The sequence below is a fragment of the Chlorocebus sabaeus genome, chromosome 1 (assembly GCF_047675955.1).
Source record: "Chlorocebus sabaeus isolate Y175 chromosome 1, mChlSab1.0.hap1, whole genome shotgun sequence".
NCBI lineage: Eukaryota > Metazoa > Chordata > Mammalia > Primates > Cercopithecidae > Chlorocebus > Chlorocebus sabaeus.
In genome coordinates this window covers 5628013-5645195 of record NC_132904.1, presented here as the reverse complement: position 1 = coordinate 5645195, position 17183 = coordinate 5628013, and the positions used below count along the sequence as shown (strand labels likewise).

The 17183-nt window shown below is 51.2% G+C and overlaps 1 protein-coding gene across 1 annotated transcript; it reads right to left on the bottom strand.

Annotated features, from left to right (window-relative positions):
* Positions 1-4764: 4764 nt before the first annotated feature.
* MRPL21 (mitochondrial ribosomal protein L21) lies at positions 4765-17116 on the bottom strand. The gene is made up of 7 exons (XM_008020478.3): positions 17014-17116; positions 13403-13460; positions 10767-10852; positions 9355-9518; positions 6201-6253; positions 5688-5791; positions 4765-4882 (listed from the first exon to the last, which is right to left on the bottom strand). Exons 1-7 carry the CDS (start codon positions 17111-17113, stop codon positions 4818-4820), a joined length of 630 nt encoding a protein of 209 aa, XP_008018669.1. The 5' UTR covers positions 17114-17116; the 3' UTR covers positions 4765-4817.
* Between the last annotated feature and the right edge of the window lie 67 nt (positions 17117-17183).

Genomic DNA, 17183 nt, shown 5'->3' with positions numbered 1-17183 from the left:
CTATGATTGTGCCACTGCACTCCAGCCTGGGTGACAGAGCAAGACCCCATCTCTAAAACAAAATAAATAAAAATAAAGTGCAGCCAGGGGTGAGACTCACCAGAACCTCTGTGCCGTTCAGTTTCTTCACGTGTAAGATGTGAAAAGTCCCAGAGCCTCTGTCACAAGGCCCTTCCTAGGAAGGGGGTTAGGGGAATTGCCCAGGTTGTGCCTGGTCCAGCGCTCTGCACAAAGAAATGCTCAACAAACATCACCGTGAGCTCCTTCGGTGGTCAGGGACCTTCCTACTCCACTGGACCCAGAAGCACTGGGCACCACACTCTCTGTTCCTTGTTTAGTTTTAGTTTTTCTTTCTTTTTTCTTTTTCTTTTCTTCTTTTTTTTTTTTTTTTTTTTTTTTGAGACAGAGTCTCGCTGTCACCCAGGCTGGAGTGCAGTGGTGCAGTCTTGGTTCACTGCAACCTCCATCCCTCAGGCTCAAAGGATCCTCCCTCCTCAGCCTCCTGGGTAGCTGGAACTACAGGTGTGCACCACCACACCTGGCCAGTTAAAAACAAGTGTTCAGGCCGGGCGCGGTGGCTCAAGCCTGTAATCCCAGCACTTTGGGAGGCCGAGGCGGGTGGATCACGAGGTCAGGAGATCGAGACCATCCTGGCTAACACGGTGAAACCCCGTCTCTACTAAAAAAATACAAAAAACTAGCCGGGCGAGGTGGCAGGCGCCTGTAGTCCCAGCTACTCGGGAGGCTGAGGCAGGAGAATGGCGTAAACCCGGGAGGCGGAGCTTGCAGTGAGCTGAGATCCGGCCACTGCACTCCAGCCTGGGCGACAGAGCGAGACTCCGTCTCAAAAAAAAAAAAAAATAAATAAATAAAAATAAAAACAAGTGTTCAAGCCGCCCTGCCCTCCCCTGCCCTCCCCTCCCTTCCCTTTTCTTTTTTCTCTTCTCTTCTCTTCTCTTCTCTCCTTCCTTCCTTCCTTTTTCTCTTTCCTTCTTTCCCTTCTTTCCCTCCCTCCCTCCTTTCTTTCCCTCCCTCCCTCACTTTCCTCCTCCTCCTTCCTTCCTTCCTTTCTTTCTTTCCCTTTCTTCCCTTTCCTTTCCTTTCCTTTCCTTTCCTTCTTCCCTCCCTCCCTCCCTTCCTTCCTTCTCTCTTCCCCCCTCCCCTCCCCTCCTCTTCCACCTCCCCTCCCCCCTCCCCTCCCCTCCTCTCTCCTCTCCTTTTCTTTCCTTTCCTTTCTTCTTTTTGAGACAGAGTCTCGCTCTGTCACCCAGGCTGGAGTGCAGTGGCGTGATCTCGGCTCGCTGCAACCTCTGCCTCCTAGGTTCATGAGATTCTCCTGCCTCAGCCTCCCAAGTAGCTGGGACCACAGACGCGTGCTACTATGCCTGGCTGATTTTTGTATTTTTAGTACAGACAGGGTTTCACCATGCTGGCCAAGCTAGTCTCGAACTCCTAACCTCAGGTGATCTGCCTGCCTCAGCCTCCCAAAGTGCTGACATTACAGACATGAGCCACCGTGCCTGGCCTCAAACCACGCCTTTCTTATAGAAAGTCACAAAGAAACAAGAAGCCCCTGCAGTAATAACTATTCACTGCAACCACCATCAGCCACCTCCAAAACTGTAGCCTGTAGCTACCAAGTCTGGCTAATTTTGTGTTTTTAGTAGAGATGGGGTTTCTCCATGTTAGTCAGGCTGGTCTCGAACTCCTGACCTCAGGTGATCCGCCCACCTTGGCCTCCCAAAGTGCTGGGATTACAGGCATGAGTCACAGCGCCCGACCTGCTCTGTCCCCATTAAACACTCACTTCCTACTCCTCCCTCCTCCAGCCCCTGGCACCCACCTACTCCTCCCTCCTCCAGCCCCTGGCACCCTCCTCCAGCCCCTGGCACCCACCTACTCCTCCCTCCTCCAGCCCCGGGCACCCTCCTCCAGCCCCGGGCACCCTCCTCCAGCCCCTGGCACCCACCATCCTACTACTTTCTGTTGCTAGGAATTTGACTCCTCTAGGGACCTCATATAAGTGGAAACATACAAATGCTTGTCTTTTGTGCCTGGCTCTCTCACTGAGCACACTGTCTTCAGCGTTCATCCGTGTTGTGACCTGTGCCAGAATTTCCTTCCTCTTCATGGCTGAATAATATTCCATTTGTGGAAGGATAACCACATTTTGTTGATCCTTCTATCCCTGGACGGACCCTCGGGCTGTTTCCGCCGTTTGGCCATTGTGAACAGTGCTGCTGTGAACATGGCTGTACAAATGTCTCTTCAAGACCTTGCTGTTGGCTGAGTGTGGTGGCTCACGCCTGTAATCCCAGCATTTTGGGAGGCTGAGGCGGCGGATCACCTGAGGTCAGGAGTTCAAGGCCAGTCTGGCCAACATGGTGAAAACCCGTCTCTACTAAAAATACAAAAAATTAGCTGGGCATGGTGATGCGTGCCTGCAATCCCAGCTACTCAGGAGGCTGAGGCACGAGAATCACTTGAACCCAGGAGGCGGAGGTTTCAGTGGGCCAAGATCACACCACTGCACTCCAGCCTGGGCAACGAGAGCGAAATTCCATCTGAAAAAAAAAAAAAACAAAACAAGATCCTGCTGTCAGTTCTTTTGGGTATAGCCCCAGAAGTGGAACTACTGGATCACATGACAATTTGAGGAAACTTGTCCAGTTTTGAAAAGGAATTAACTTTCACCAGTTTGATATTGATAATATTTTATGTATGTATGTATGTATTTCCTTATTTTTGAGACGGAGTCTCACTCTGTAGCCCAGGCTGGAGTGCAGTGGCGCAATCTCCGCTCACTGCAGCCTCTGCCTCTGGGGTTCAAGCAATTCTCCTGCCTCAGCCTCCCCAGTAGCTGGGATTTCAGGTGCGTGCCACCATACCTGGCTAATTTTTGTATTTTTAGTAGAGACGGGGTCTCACCATGTTGGCCAGGCTGGTCTCCAACTCCTGACTTCAAGTGATCTGCCCGCCTCAGCCTCCCAAAGTGCTGGGATTACAGACGTGAGCCACCACGCCCGGCCAATATTGGTAATATTTTATAGGTATGTCACCAAACAGTTCCCCAGACGGCAGTGGCTGTAGGTAATACAAATAGTGAACACTGACTGAGCCCTTGCTGTGGGTGGCTTGCTAACTGCTGGCTTCCTCACAGCAACGCAGCAGGGTTGGTGCTAGTGTGACTCCCATTTGACAGATGAGACAGGGGCTGGGTAATTTGCTCAAGATCACACCCAGCTCACTGGGGTGGGTCTGGGATTCACACTCAGCTCTCTAGCTGCAGAACCCACACCTACACCCCACCCCACCACCCAGATGAGCTGCCTGACTGCAGCAGGTGTCTCCAGAACCTGTTCTTTATTTCAAGCATAGTAAGAAACGGAGATGTGTTCATGTCAAAGAATATGGAATAGGCCAGTTATTCCTGTCTTAAACATCCTATATCCTGCACATAGAACAGCGACCACAGGAGACGCTGCTGGACTGGCGGGAAGTGAACCCAGAGAGGGGGTGGGTAAGGGGAAAGGATGTGAGGCCCCATGATTCCAGACATCACTTTCAGATGGAGCTAGCACAAGCTACTGCATTTAGAAATTTATTACTTCCAGATGTGGCTGCATTACAGCTACAAGCACACCACAGCCCCAGGTCCCTCCCACCACCCCCAGCTTCGCTGCAACCAATGTAGAGCCCTGGAGGCCTGACTCTCTGAGTTCTCACGCCTCCAAATTCAGGCCGCCGGGGATGGGCGGGGCCGGGAGCTCTCAGCCCCATGGGCTGGCAGGCCTGGCGCCCCCTGCTGCACGTGGAGGACACGACGGGGGAGCTGGGCCAGCACGCACCAGGGCGCTGGGTACCTGAGGGTTCTTACCTCCAGATCTCAGTGACTCCCTGTGGGACTCCTGGGGAAAATACTTAGCACGTTTGGATGATAGGTTTATATCTGTCACTTGAAGCCCTAACTCTTCTTTTGGAGGATGGCCCCGTCTCTGTGAATGAACCAAACCACGGGCCTGGTGTCATCTGAGAGCCCCTCATCCCCACGCCCAGGCCCTTCCCTTTGCTGGTTCCTTCGCCACTCTGGCTCCAGGACCCTGTCCCTTCTCACCTGGGTAGCTCCCAGCAGGCCCTGCTGCCCGCCTCAGCCATCCCTATAGATCTCGGCAGCCCAAGCCCTCTGGGACCGCCCACTACTTCCAAGACTGAGTTCAGCAGAGCCTGGGCCTCTGCTCTATTCCTGCTGTTGTCAGTTCCCAGAACGTGCTGTGCCCACTCCCCAGCTGTCCCTCCTTCTGTCCCGCCCAGTCCTCCTGGGTCCCTGCTGTGCTGTGCCACCCCCCCCCCCCCCACTGCACTGTGATCCCTGCCCGTGGTCGACTGCATGAGGCAGAGGGGCCAGGATCAGGGACCCGAGGCCGCCTGCTCTGAACCCCAGCCTTACAAAAGCCCTGCTGGAGACAGGTCCACTTCGATTACTCAGATGGAATTTGCTGTTCTCGTCCATCTCGTGGAATCTAGGTTGCGCCTCTCTTGAAGTCAGTTCCAAGTCCCAGCTGTGTCCCTGCCCCGCTCCCTTGGGCCTTGGGGTGGAGCGCTGCCGAGAACACTATCTGTCCAGCCCTGGGAGGGCCGTGCTTGTTGTTCTCCGAGTTCCTGTTTTCTCTGGCTCGGGGGGCTGGTGCTTACAGACACGCTGCTCCAGTTAAACTGTCTACAGCAGGCACGCATGGCTCCAAACCAGAACACAGAAACTTGGTCTCCTTGGAAAGCAGGAGTTTATTTTTACCCTTTTGTAAGTATTAACTGGGTAATCATGACAAACACGGAGCGATCTCAATGCTGTTGATCCGGAGGACAGTCTGCGGGGTCACCACGACTGAAAGGAAAGATGTCACAGGCTTGACCACAGACTCTGACTGTTGTCATCAGTCACTGCAGGGGCTCTGCACACAGCCCTCCCCAGCCAGCGCGGCCCTGGCAACGTCCCCTGCTGCACAGGGCCACGTTTATCGCCAGGTGTGCACTGACTGCCTCGCTAGCTTGTTCGTTCACTCTGTCGGCAGGTGCAGAGGCTGGACACCTCACCTCTCCTCCCACACTGTCTATGCTGTGACCTGTGGAGTGCGTGGAAGGATGGCCCCACCTGAGTGACCCTGAGGCTACCTGGAAGTGTCAGAAGGTACATGAGAGGCTCCCCCACCCAGCTGACTCTAAGGTGACAGCCAATACCAGTATTCTGGGTATATTTAACTACGCCCACTGTTGGTGGTTTAGGCCGGCAACTGCAGTAGTAACAAGAGCTGTGAGGGACAGACTTCTGCAGCTGCTCATCTGTGTGTCCCATGCCCTGTGGGTGCCATCCCTCAGGATGCCCATTGTGGGGGCTGTCCTCAGTGCAGGCTGCTGGGACAGCCCTAGGCCTGCTCGCAGATTCGCTGCTGCCTTGGAGGCAGGGCTAGGCGTCATGGGTTCACGCATGGAGGGTGGAGGAGCAGGGAAGTGAGGCTGGGTCCTTTGGGTGCTCCCTCTAGGATGAGGGTGACAAGTGGGCAGTGGCAGCTGGATAGAGACCTGCCTGGGCTTCCTCTCCTGAGACCCAGGTGCCCCTACACCCTCCGTCTGCATGAGCCTGGGCAACCAGCACCGTGCGGCAGGGCCCAGCGATACTTTCTCTAACTTACTTCTTTTCTTCTTGAAGTTTCTCCTTTTCCTAAATCTCATAATGATTCTTGGCCATGATTCTGTCTTTTCAATGACTGTGGCTTCTACTCGAACAAGATCCTTTCTAGAAGGAAGAAAAATCAGTAATAATGCACCTTTTGGATTATTTTTCAAATACCTTAGCTGAGAATTTCTAAAATGACGCTATACTTTCTCTTTTGTTGATTATAAAAGTAATATGCCCTCAATGGAAACATTTCGAAAACCATGAAAAAGAACCACAAAGAACAGTTCCGGGGAGTCTGAACAAATCTTAAGAGGACCACGCTATCATGGACTAGCCAGAGGCCAATCATTTGGCCTGGATGTTCTCATGGGCCTTAAATGGCCACTATGATTAAGTATAAATGCTGTGTTTGGTGTCAACAGAGGAGATGAACGCAACCCCCCACGTGGCCTAATTGCACTGTGACCACTGTCTGCACGTCCAGCCCTGGAGCCCCAGACAAAGCCCAGCACCTCACAGCCATTACCCGAGGAGTGGCTTGCCAAGCAGCGTGAAGTTGTCTGCCCCAACCAGCAGGACCTGAAAAAATTCAACAGGTGTGTTTAATCAGTGGCTCATTACAATGAGTAAGAGAACAGTCGCTAATAACAGGTAGTGACGTGAACGCCACACAAAATGAGAAAGACTGAAAACGTTGTGATATGAATTTCATCTGCTGTCTGATCTCTTTAATATTCCACAACCGGGTTGTGAGCCGACAAGTGGCAGCACTGCACAGCCATGGGACTGCCTGAGGGACACGCTCCAACCCTCAGAGGCAGGAGACACACAGTTTGATGATTACATACCATGGATATGCATCCAGATAGCTGCTGTAACCCTCATATTAACGGTGACTTCAAAAACCCTTTCTATCGAAGCATAACACAGAGAGAAAAAGCACAAATCATACCATCGTATCTCTTGGCACACTTCACAGTTCTGCTAATCTTGCAATGATTTAGGCTCAACTGTATTCTTTTAATGACTGCAAAATTCTCAAGAGCCAGGCAACCATTCTCAATGCAGGGAAATCATGACACCAAGTGTGGCTGCAGATGAAGACATCTTTGCCTTCCAAATGCAACAGTGGGCTTTGTTTTTTGTTTTGAGACAGAGTCTTGCTCTGCTGCCCAGGCTGGAGGGCACCGGTGTGATCTTGGCTCACTGCAACCTCCGCCTCCCAGGTTCAAGCGATTCTCCTGCCTCAGCCCATTGAGTAGCTGGGACTACAGGTACCTGCCACCAAGCCTGGCTAATTTTTTTGGTATTTTTATTAGAGACAGGGTTTCACCATGTTGGCCAGGGTGGTCTCAAACTGACCTCAGGTGATCCACCCGCCTCGGCTTCCCAAAGTGCTGGATTTACAGGCGTGAGCCACCACGCCCGGCCTACAGTGTTTTTATTAGATGTTGGAGATCATCTTAAACTTTACTGATAAGAAAAAATCCAGTCATACTAAACTTACATGTCTAGAGACTAAGTATATCAAACAACAAACTCAGCAGACATGCATATTAGATAGAGACAAATAATAAAATAAGTATTTTTAGAGTTTGTTTCAGCATGGCATGCTCACTCTCACTGGATTTCCTGTTATAAAAGCAATCTGCTTAGCAGGGGCTTTCTAGAATTTTTTGTTAATGTGAAATGTTTCAAATATGCAAAGGTCAGGCCGGGGGCGGTGGCTCACACCTGTAATCCCAGCACTTTGGGAGGCCGAGGCAGGTGGATCATGAGGTCAGGAGATCGAGACCATCCCGGCTAACACGGTGAAACCGGTCTCTACTAAAAATACAAAAAAAATTAGCCTGGCATGGTGGCGGGCACCTGTAGTCCCAGCTACTCGGGGGGCTGAGGCAGGAGAATGGTGTGAACTCGGGAGGCGGAGCTTGCAGTGAGCCGAGATCGCATCACTGCACTCCAGCCTGGGAGACACAGCGAGACTCTGTCTCAAAAAAAAAAAATAAATAAATAAAAAAGCAAAGGTCTACCTCCAGAGGAGTTTAAATTCATAAAGAAAATCATGTATCTTATATTAATAACTAAGCATCCCAGAAAAATTACCTGTTGCAGAGGTAATTACAATTTTATAAAAAGAGTGTGCAGGCTGGGCACGGTGGCTCATGCGTGTAATCTCAGCATTTTGGGAGGCCGAGGCGGGCGGATCACCTGAGGTAGGGAGTTCAAGACCAGCCTGACCAACATGGAAAAACCCCATCTCTACTAAAAATACAAAATTAGCCGGGCGTGGTGGCACATGCCTGTAATCCCAGCTACTAGGGAGGCTGAGGCAGGAAAATTGCTTGAACTCGGGAGGCAGAGGTTGCGGTGAGCTGAGACCACGCCATTGCACTCCAGCCTAGACAAGAGAGAAACTCTTTTTCAAAAAAAAGAAAAGGAAAAAAAAAAAGAAAAAGAAAAGAGTAGGCAAAAACTAAATAGACGCTCCCAGCAAACAGAATTATAGCTGAAGGCTAGAAATGTCTAGCTAAATAAACAGACTAGCCAGGCGTGATGGCTCATGCCTATAATCCCAGCACTTTGGGAGCCTGAGGCAGGTGGATCACCTGAGGTCAGGAGTTCAAGACCAGTCTGACCAATATGGTGAAACCCCATCTCTACTAAAAATATAAAATTAGCAAGGTGTGGTGGCGCACGCCTGTAATACTGGGTATTCGGGAGGCCAAGGCAGGAGAATTGCTTGAACCCAGAAGGCGGAGGTTGCAGTGAGCCAAGATCGTGCCACAGCACTCCAGCCTGGGTGACAGAGTGAGATTCAGTCTGAAAAATAATAATAAACAGACAGACCATGCAGTTTTTTGAGACAGGGTCCCACTGTGTTGCCCAGGCTGGAGTGCAGTGGCCAGTCACAGTTCACTGCAGCCTCAACTTCCCAGGCTCAAGTGATCCTCCTACTTCAGCTCCATGACTACATGTGTGTGCCACCGTGCCCAGCTAATTGTTTGGAATTTTAGTAGAGACGAGGTCTCTGAGGTCTCCCTATGTTGCCCAGGCTGGTCTTGAACTCCTGAGTTCAAGCAATCCTGCACCTCGGCCTCCCAATGTGGTGGGTCACTAGTGTGAGCCACCATGCCTGGCCTAGACCATGCACTATGAATGGTCAGTGAGGTAAATTAGTACCCAGGGAAATGCCTGTCAACCAGTCTTTACTATTTAAAAACAGCAGCAGCTGTCAAAGCTAATGGCAGAGTAGTGTCTTAGCAGAAACTTAACAGTTTTTCCTCATTGACAGGGGCTAGAAAGTGCACTACATCCTTAGCCAGCATTTTTATTATCTCTGCAATCAAGCATTTTTCTCTGGGAATACATTAATAAGACTGGACCACAATAAAGACATGTATCTGTCCTCAGCACTGTTTAATGTGCCATCTCCCTTCCTCCAGGGAGCAGCCCTGCCAGGCCAGGTGCCGCCCTCAGAGCAGCAGAGGCCTGCCCTGCCCTTGGACCCCAGCCCCGCCGTGGGCGCCCCCCACAGTCCCTTCTGGGCCTCAGCTTTGTTGTCCTCTGCCTGAGACGGGGTTGGGGTGGGGGGTTCCTCCTCAGTGTGAGCTGGGGTGTGGGGACTGCACGCTTGGTGGCTGAGCCCCTGAATATCCAGAGAAGCTCGGCGGCCTCACCTTCTCCAGTCGAATTCTCTCTCCACACGCAAGGTCTAGTTCATTTCCAATTAAGATCAGGTCTTCAGAGGTCACCTTCCATTGGCGGCTGGCGAAGTGCACCACGGCGAAGAGCCGGCCATACTGCCCCGTGGCAATCAGCTCATTCACCCTCCTCACGACCTCTGCAGGGGAAGGTGGGGGCAGCCAGTCACCCTCACCTGCTCCCCCACACACTGCAGTGTGATGTGCAGCTCCTGGTGGCAGGACCCCAGGGTGGACGTGACAGCCAGCACCCCTCCTGAGCACCTCACTGCTGGCGGCCCAGCCCCTGCCCCACCCCCTGCAGGCACAAGTGCAGGCACAGGGCCAATCTGCTGCTTCAGGAGCACGGGCACCGTGGCATACGGCGGCTTTCACAGACGGAAGCTCCCCAAGACTGCGGAGAACGCCCAGACCACCTCCTGTGACGCCCTCGCCTAAGCACTCGGCATGCCTGGCTAGGTTTCTACAACTCTAGGGTGGGCGAAACCCTCCACTTGGTTCATTCTCATGAGAATGAGGAGCCAGCAGACCAGGAGTGTGCAAATCCTGAGAAGCCAAAGGAGAGGCCTTTGCAATGAGGAACCCCCCGCGCATCCCATCCCCATATCCCACCCCCAGGGCAGGACGTGTTCCCTCTGCACGCCTGCGCCCACAGGGGCTCTGTACTCAGTTCCTGGTATTGCTGCTCGGACTCAGGTCACAGTCCCCTCTCTCCTGCACTGTTTACTCTGAACAAGCATTTAATGGGCACTGACCCCCTGGCCTGAGCGAGGGCGAGACACACAGAAGGGATGACAGAGTGCCTGCCCCGGAAACACTGTCAACACCAGAAGCACCAGCACCGAGGGCGAAACTCGGTGGACTTGTTTCACTCGCGCGGTATCTGAAACAGTATTTAACATATAAGAAGATTCCACTCGAGGATCTTGATTTCCAGCATTTTGGCAAGTGAAGATCATGGCACTAGTGGCTAATGATCCCATCCCTTCTGACACGGGCTCCAGGTTGACATGAGTCCTAACACCCCTGCATGTTTCTCCAACAGCCCGGGGGGCACCGGCTTCCAGTAATCGTGCTTAACCGTGCTAACTGGGGAGAGCTGTCTCTGCGCCCACCAACAGTGGGAGACAAGATGGAGCTGGGGCCCTGCCCTCACTTATGCCACCTGCCTGCCGTGTGGCAGGTGTTCAGGGAGCAGTTAATGAAAAACATCTGAAATTCGGGTGTTAACTGGTGAAAATGGGCATGAGTGAGGGCACTGTGCAGTGTGTGGGAGCACCCGGAAATACGAAGCCCTCGCTCGCTCTGCGGCCCGGGACCGCCTCTGTGGGCGACTGCAGCAGGATCTGAGTGGTGCCCTCTGGCTCTGTCTCCTAGGGAAGTCTTACCTGCATGGTGTTTGGTCTCCTCAACGGGGTCTGGCAGAACAACTTCCGGCCAAGGTGGTGAACTCAGGGATGTTCTAGGAACATATCTGTAAAACACATGTCGCAGACAAATGTCACATGCACTTGAAAAGGCAGCTCAAATCCTCTAAGAAATGGCCATGCACAAATGTTAGGAAGGGACCCCGGGCAACAAAAAGGCTCCTTCTTTAGGATGGGCCTCGCCCCTCTGGGGTAACCCCGAGGACAGGCTCCCTGTATCCTCTTTGAGCCACAGGGAACAATGGCTCATCATTCAATAATCAAAGCAGGAACTCTCAGCGTTCTGCAAAAGAGCCCCTGCTTGGGTACTTCTCACTGCTGGAAGGGTGTCCATCCAAGAAGGCTGGGCTTGTGGTGTCTTGGGGCACATTTATCTTGGAGGCACAGGTTGAAATGCCCAGCCCTCCCCTTTCCCCACAACGCGGGACACAGGGCCAGCAGCTCTCCCACCTCCCTCGGCATCTAGTAGCCCTGGAATGGCAGCTCCAATGACCCTTCACCACATCCTGCTCAAACAGGACCACAACGTTCCCTGCTCCACCTCCACCTCCTCCTCCCCCCAGGTAGGTGCCCGCTCTTTCTTCACGCCCAGGTGAGTGCCAAGCAGCACTGGCTCGGAACCCCAGACAATTCCGTGTCCTGCTGTCTGCAACTGAGCAAATGGGAAAACAATCACCCGCCTGAAAGGGCTGTTAGGATTAGAGGGCTACGGTTCACAGCCGGCCCCAGCACGGACAGTGAGGGTCGGGTGTTAGGAGCGCTCAGTCCCAGCAGCATAGCACTGCGGTCCCCAACCACCTCCCCTCCCAACCCTCAGGATGCCAAGCTTGCTGCAGGCAGTGCCTTTTTTTTTTTTGAGATGTAGTCTCACTCTGTCACCCAGGCTAGAATGCAGTGGTGTGTTCTCAGCTCACTGCAACCTCCACCTCCAGGGTTCCAGCGATCCTCCTGCCTTAGTCTCCTGAGTAGCTGGGATTACAGGCACATGCCACCACGCCTGGCTAATTTTTGTATTTTCAGTAGAGATGGGGTTTTGCCACATTGGCCAGGCTGGTCTCGAACTCCTGGCCTCAAGTGATCTGCCCATCTCGGCCTCCCAAAGTTCTGGGATTACAGGCATGAGCCACCGTGCCCAGCCCAACATCTTATTTCCTAACTCTCCCCTGCCTGCTCAGCCTCAGGTAGGTGAAGGGGAGAAGACGGGAGGAAAGAAAGGGGGGACCTAGATTCAAAAGGAGGTGGGGGTCTTTCTTTCTGCAGTCTACAAAGAGGGAGGGTAGGTAGATCCCAAGCCAAATTATTCAGAACTGTTTTTAAGCTTTTATTGCTGCTGCCATTGCAAAGTAAAAGTTCAGTCTTTCTACTCCAGGGTTGCATCAGGAGGAAGAAAACGACTTGCTCTATACGCAAAATGCACTGGCCTCCACATCGAGGACCAGGTCCACCCGTCCTGTTGGCCGGCGCGCAGGACGGCTCCACACGAATCTGGGAGAGGAATGAATATTTTCCCAGTGGGGCAGGGCTCGGAGCTCCTAGAAACGTGAACTCCGTGGTCTGTGGTTGGTCAATGACCTTGAGAGTCAAGGAGGACATGGAAGGTGCTGCTATCTACAAAATGTCTTTGACCTGTTTGATGTCTGGTCTCCCCACATGGGTCCAGCAGTGCCCAGTGTGAGAAGAACATGCTGGCCGGAAGGTGCTAACCTCTCACACAGGACAGAGGGGAGTAAGCACAACCTACCTACCCACATGCTCACTTACAACTTCTTCCTATGCTCAGAATGTTTCTCCACTTCCTTCGAGAAGCAAAAAAGGCTCCCGCATCTCCCCACTGCAGAGGATCCCTGGAGTCCCAGCAGCAGTAACAGCAGCCAACATTTTGTGAGTGCTGACTGTATGCCAGGCACTGTTCTAAGCGCTTTAAATGTATACATTTACTTAATCCTCTCCAACACCCATGCAGATCGAAACGAACACTACTTCCATCTTGCAGAAGCTGGCGCCCCAGGCTGTGAGAAGCAGCCGGAACTGCATGCCGGAGGGTCCCTAGAGTAACTGCTATCCCTGCACTGCTCCGCTGTCTCCCACCAGTGAGGGGGACTTTGCCAAATGTTTCCTGCAGTTTGTAATACCTTAAAAATGTTTTCTCAAGTCTAAAATGTTAACACTGAATGTGCTTTTTCAAATAATGAGTTTCTCTTAGAGACTCTGATACAACCTTCCTCATCATAACTCATTGAGTTAGGACTTCAAGCTCCTCCATAATAAAAGAAAGAAAACACATACGGAATTTCTCTTTGGTCTCTTGCAGTTACATCGTTATTTTAAGGATCTGAGAAAAATACCGTCAAAAAGTTAAAGCTGAAAGTGGTGGTGCATGCCTGTAATGCCAGCTACTCAGGAGGCCAAGGTGGGAGGATCGCTTTAGGCCAGGAGTTCAAAACCAGTTTGGGAAACACAGTGAAATTCTGTCTCTTAAAAACAAAAGAGGAAATGTAAATATTATTGAGAACCAAAAGGTAGGACGTTTTGACTTCAGAAAGATGGTTCTACAAATGAAAGGAAAAGCGGCACCAAAACCCACATTTTGATATTACCCTGGTGGAAATGAAGTGCTCTGTGAATTGAACCTTCGAGAAGCAGACCAAAGGGAGGCTGAGGGAAGAAGAGAAACACAGATCATTACTATTAATACTACAAATGCAAATTGCCCTTTACGATGCTAAGTGCACGACTGCTGCTCCTGGTATGTGGTATAAACCACTGCATGACAGCCTGCCCATAGAAACACCTAGGTGAGCAAAAGTACAAGAACATCACTTACAGCTACTGGTTATATGTGTTGAGATCAGTTTGCCACACCGTCTACAAGTGCCTCAGACCAGAACCTCCCGTCCACTAACTCATGCCTTGACTAACTGCCCCGTAGGTTCAGACCCTGTTCTGTGTCCAAGTGTGGGAGCAGCCTCCAAGATGGCGCTGCTGAGCCCTGCCTCCTGCTATTCTTACCCCATCGGCCCACTGGGAGTGCTGTGTGTCCGACAGCTTGTGACAGACGTGCTAGCACGTGGGTTCTGGGATTAGGTGATAACCAACCAAGACTTCCATCTTGGATGCCCGCACTCACCCTCTCTGATCACTGGCCTTAGGGCTGCCCTGCTGTAAGCAGCCCTACCTAGAGGTCCACGTGGCGGGGAACTGGGCCTGTCGCCAACACCCACAGAAACGACCTTGCAGGTGGATTCTCCAGCCGCTGGCGCAGCAGAGTCTTGAGATAACTACAGCCCCTGCAGACTTGCTTGCTGCAAGCTAAGACACCGAGCCAGAACCAGCCACCTAAGCGGCTCCTGTGTTCTCGACTCTCAGAACTGGTGTGAGTTAATAAATGTTTTAAGCTGCTAAGTTGTGGGGTCATTTCTGATGTAAACGTAGATAACGAATATCAGGAACACACCAGGGAACAAAGACATTCAGTCTACTGAGAAGACAGGGGCTCAAAATAAGTGCTTAGGCGTAAAAAGCAGAGAACAGTTTCTCAATAATCACTTTTAACTCAGCTATAATTTACACACCATAAAAACCACCCTTTTAAAGTTCGCCCATTAGCACTGGCTCCCCATTTGTGTTTCCTCGGCTGCTTTCTCCTCTCCTCTCCCATTTGGGCTCCTGGGGCTCAACCCTTGGCCTTGACTTCTTTTCCACCTGTGGCCATTCCTCTGGTGACTGCATCCAGTCCTATGGATTTAAACGCCCCCAATGTGCTGGCGACTCCTAAGTTTACACCTCCAGCCAAGGCGTCTCTCCTGGATTTGCATGCCCACCTGTCTATCTGCCTTAGCCACTCATGTCTGACGTGCACCTCGCACCTCCAGAGGCTCCTCATTTCTTCCCATGCCTGCTTCTCCCACACTCCTCCCTCTCTCATGAGGGCAACTTCATCCTCCCAGTTGTTCAGGCCCCAAACCTCTATCAATTTTGACCCTTCTCTTGCACACTACTCAGCCAACCCATTCAGCAAATCCATCTCACTATTAAAGACTTAGTAGGCTTCTGTACCTAACTTGCTTCTAGCTTTGTCTTTGGGTCCACAGGGAGCAAACACTCTCCCACAGGATTTCCTTTAGATCGTCCTGGAGACTGTGACTGTGTACTTCCATCCTGTCTCCTTTGCTCACTCTTCAAGGCCTCAGCTGCTCACTGTTTTGGTCATCTTTTCTCTATTCACTTCACTGTGTGTCTTTCTCTCTTAACGCGTAAGTCTATACTTGAACATAGCATTGGAGGGGTGGTTTCATGTAGGTAGGCAGAATGGAGTAAGACCCATTGCTTTTGTAAAAACTTTCCTGCCTACTTAAACCTAAGTTTTATTATGGAAAATGTCAAGCATACAAAAGTAAGGAGAACAGAATAGTGAACTCTCTCTCAATTATCCCTTTCCAGGTTCAAGTTACCAACTTACGGCCAATTTTGGCATCTACATTGCCTCGGGCCCAACTCTGATTATTATTACTTTCTTAACAGACTTTATTTTTTAGTCAGTTTTAGTTTCACACCAAAATTGAGTGGAAGGTACAGAGAGTTCCCATATGTCCCCTGTCCATGTGCCCATAGCTTCCTATCGACATCTCTCCCCAGAGTGGTATAATCCTTACAACTGATGAACCTACATTGACACATCATTGTTATCCAAAGTCCATAGTTAACATTAGGGTTCGCCCTTGGTGGTGTACGTTCTATGGATTTGGACAAACTTATAATGACATGTATCTACCATTATATCATACAGAATAGTTTCACCACCCTAAAAATCCTCTGAGCTCCACCTATTCATCCTTTTATCCCCCAATCCCCTTACCCCCCATCTATCTTTTAACTGTCTCCTTAGATTTGCCTTTTCCAGAATGTCAAAGGCTACAAGATATAGCCTTTTCACATTGGCTTCTTTCATTTAGTGACATGTATGTAAGTTTCCTCCATCTCTCTTCATGACTCATTTCTTTTTAGTGCTGAATAATATTCCACTGTATGCATGTGCTACAGTTTACGTAACCATTCATCTCCTGAAGGACATCTGGGTTGCTTCCAAGTTTTGGGAATTATGGAACAATTCTTTTAATATCGTCCAGTATAGAGTTAGATCCAGTTTTTCATTTTTGGGATCATGGTGAGACTTGAGACCCAGGTTTAAAACATACATAAACACTCGTGCACACAAATACACACTCCAACCATTTTCAGGCAGAGATTTATAGAGTTTTTGACGAATATAACCCTTTTGGAGCCTTGTATCAGACCAGTGCCTTAAATACGGCTGTTTCTTTTGCTGAATGAGTTCAGATTAGGCGAGGATATCCCTCATCATTTTTCAGACCGGCTCGCAGCCTGGGGGCAGTGGTTCAAGCACAGGCTTTGGAGCCGAAATGACTGTGCCTCAAGCACTCTTCCTCCGCTTCCCCGCTGTGTGACCCTGGGCATGTTACCTAGCTCCTCTGAGCCTCACTCTGCTCCCCCATAACATAGGAGCTATACCAAAGTTCAAGGGCTATTATCAGTATTCAGGCTACTAACTGAAGGAATCAGAATCTGAACCTGGGTTTCCCCTAAGGGAAGAGACCACTCCTCATACTGTCTTCTGCCCAATTTCTGCCTCCAAAGAAAGAAGTAGTAAAAACTAAAAGGCAGAAATGAAATCCAAGGGCAGACAGCCCGGCGCCGCACCCTGGGCCTGGTAGTTAAAGATCGACCCCTGCCCTAATTGGTTCTGTTATCTATAGATTACAGACATTGTACAGAAATGTACTGTGAAAATCCCTATCTTGTTTTGTTTCCATCTAATTACCGGTGCATGCAGCCCCCAGTCACGTACCCCCTGCTTGCTCAATCAATCACGACCCCCTCACCTGCACCCCCTTAGAGTTGTTAGCCCTTAAAAGGGACAGGAATTGCTCACTCGGAGAGCTCGGCTCTTGAGACAGAAGTCTTGCCGATGCCCCCGGCCGAATAAACCCCTTCCTTCTTTATTTCGGTGTCTGAGGAGTTTTGTCTGCGGCTCGTCCTGCTACACCCCGACTCCAAAACCCGTGCTATATTCACCACAAATGCGATCAACACACAAGGCACCAGGTCGGACCCAGGCACATACGTGGCGAGACCGCAGGGAGCAGCGCTCGCTCTGCGTCCTCCCTTCCCCCCATATCCCGGATCTCACCTGCTCCGGGCCCCGAAGGTCTCAGGATGCTGCGGCTGCACGCGGACACCAGCCGCCCTAAGGTGACCGTCAAGGGGGATGCTGCCATGGCGGCCGCCATCTTCCCGCAGCCTCGGCCGGAAACGGAAACGACGCGAAGCGCGTGCGTAACTCACGGGCCCGTCCGGGAA

Coding starts and splice junctions, on each gene's coding strand:
- MRPL21 (XM_008020478.3), bottom strand. CDS start 17,113: ATGGCGGCCGCCATGGCAGCATCCCCCTTGACGGTCACCTTAGGGCGG. Junction 13,461..17,013: donor ACCTTCGGGGCCCGGAGCAG/GTGAGATCCGGG, acceptor TTCTTCCCTCAG/CCTCCCTTTGGTCTGCTTCT. Junction 4,883..5,687: donor AAACTTCAAGAAGAAAAGAA/GTAAGTTAGAGA, acceptor CTTTCCTTTCAG/TCGTGGTGACCCCGCAGACT.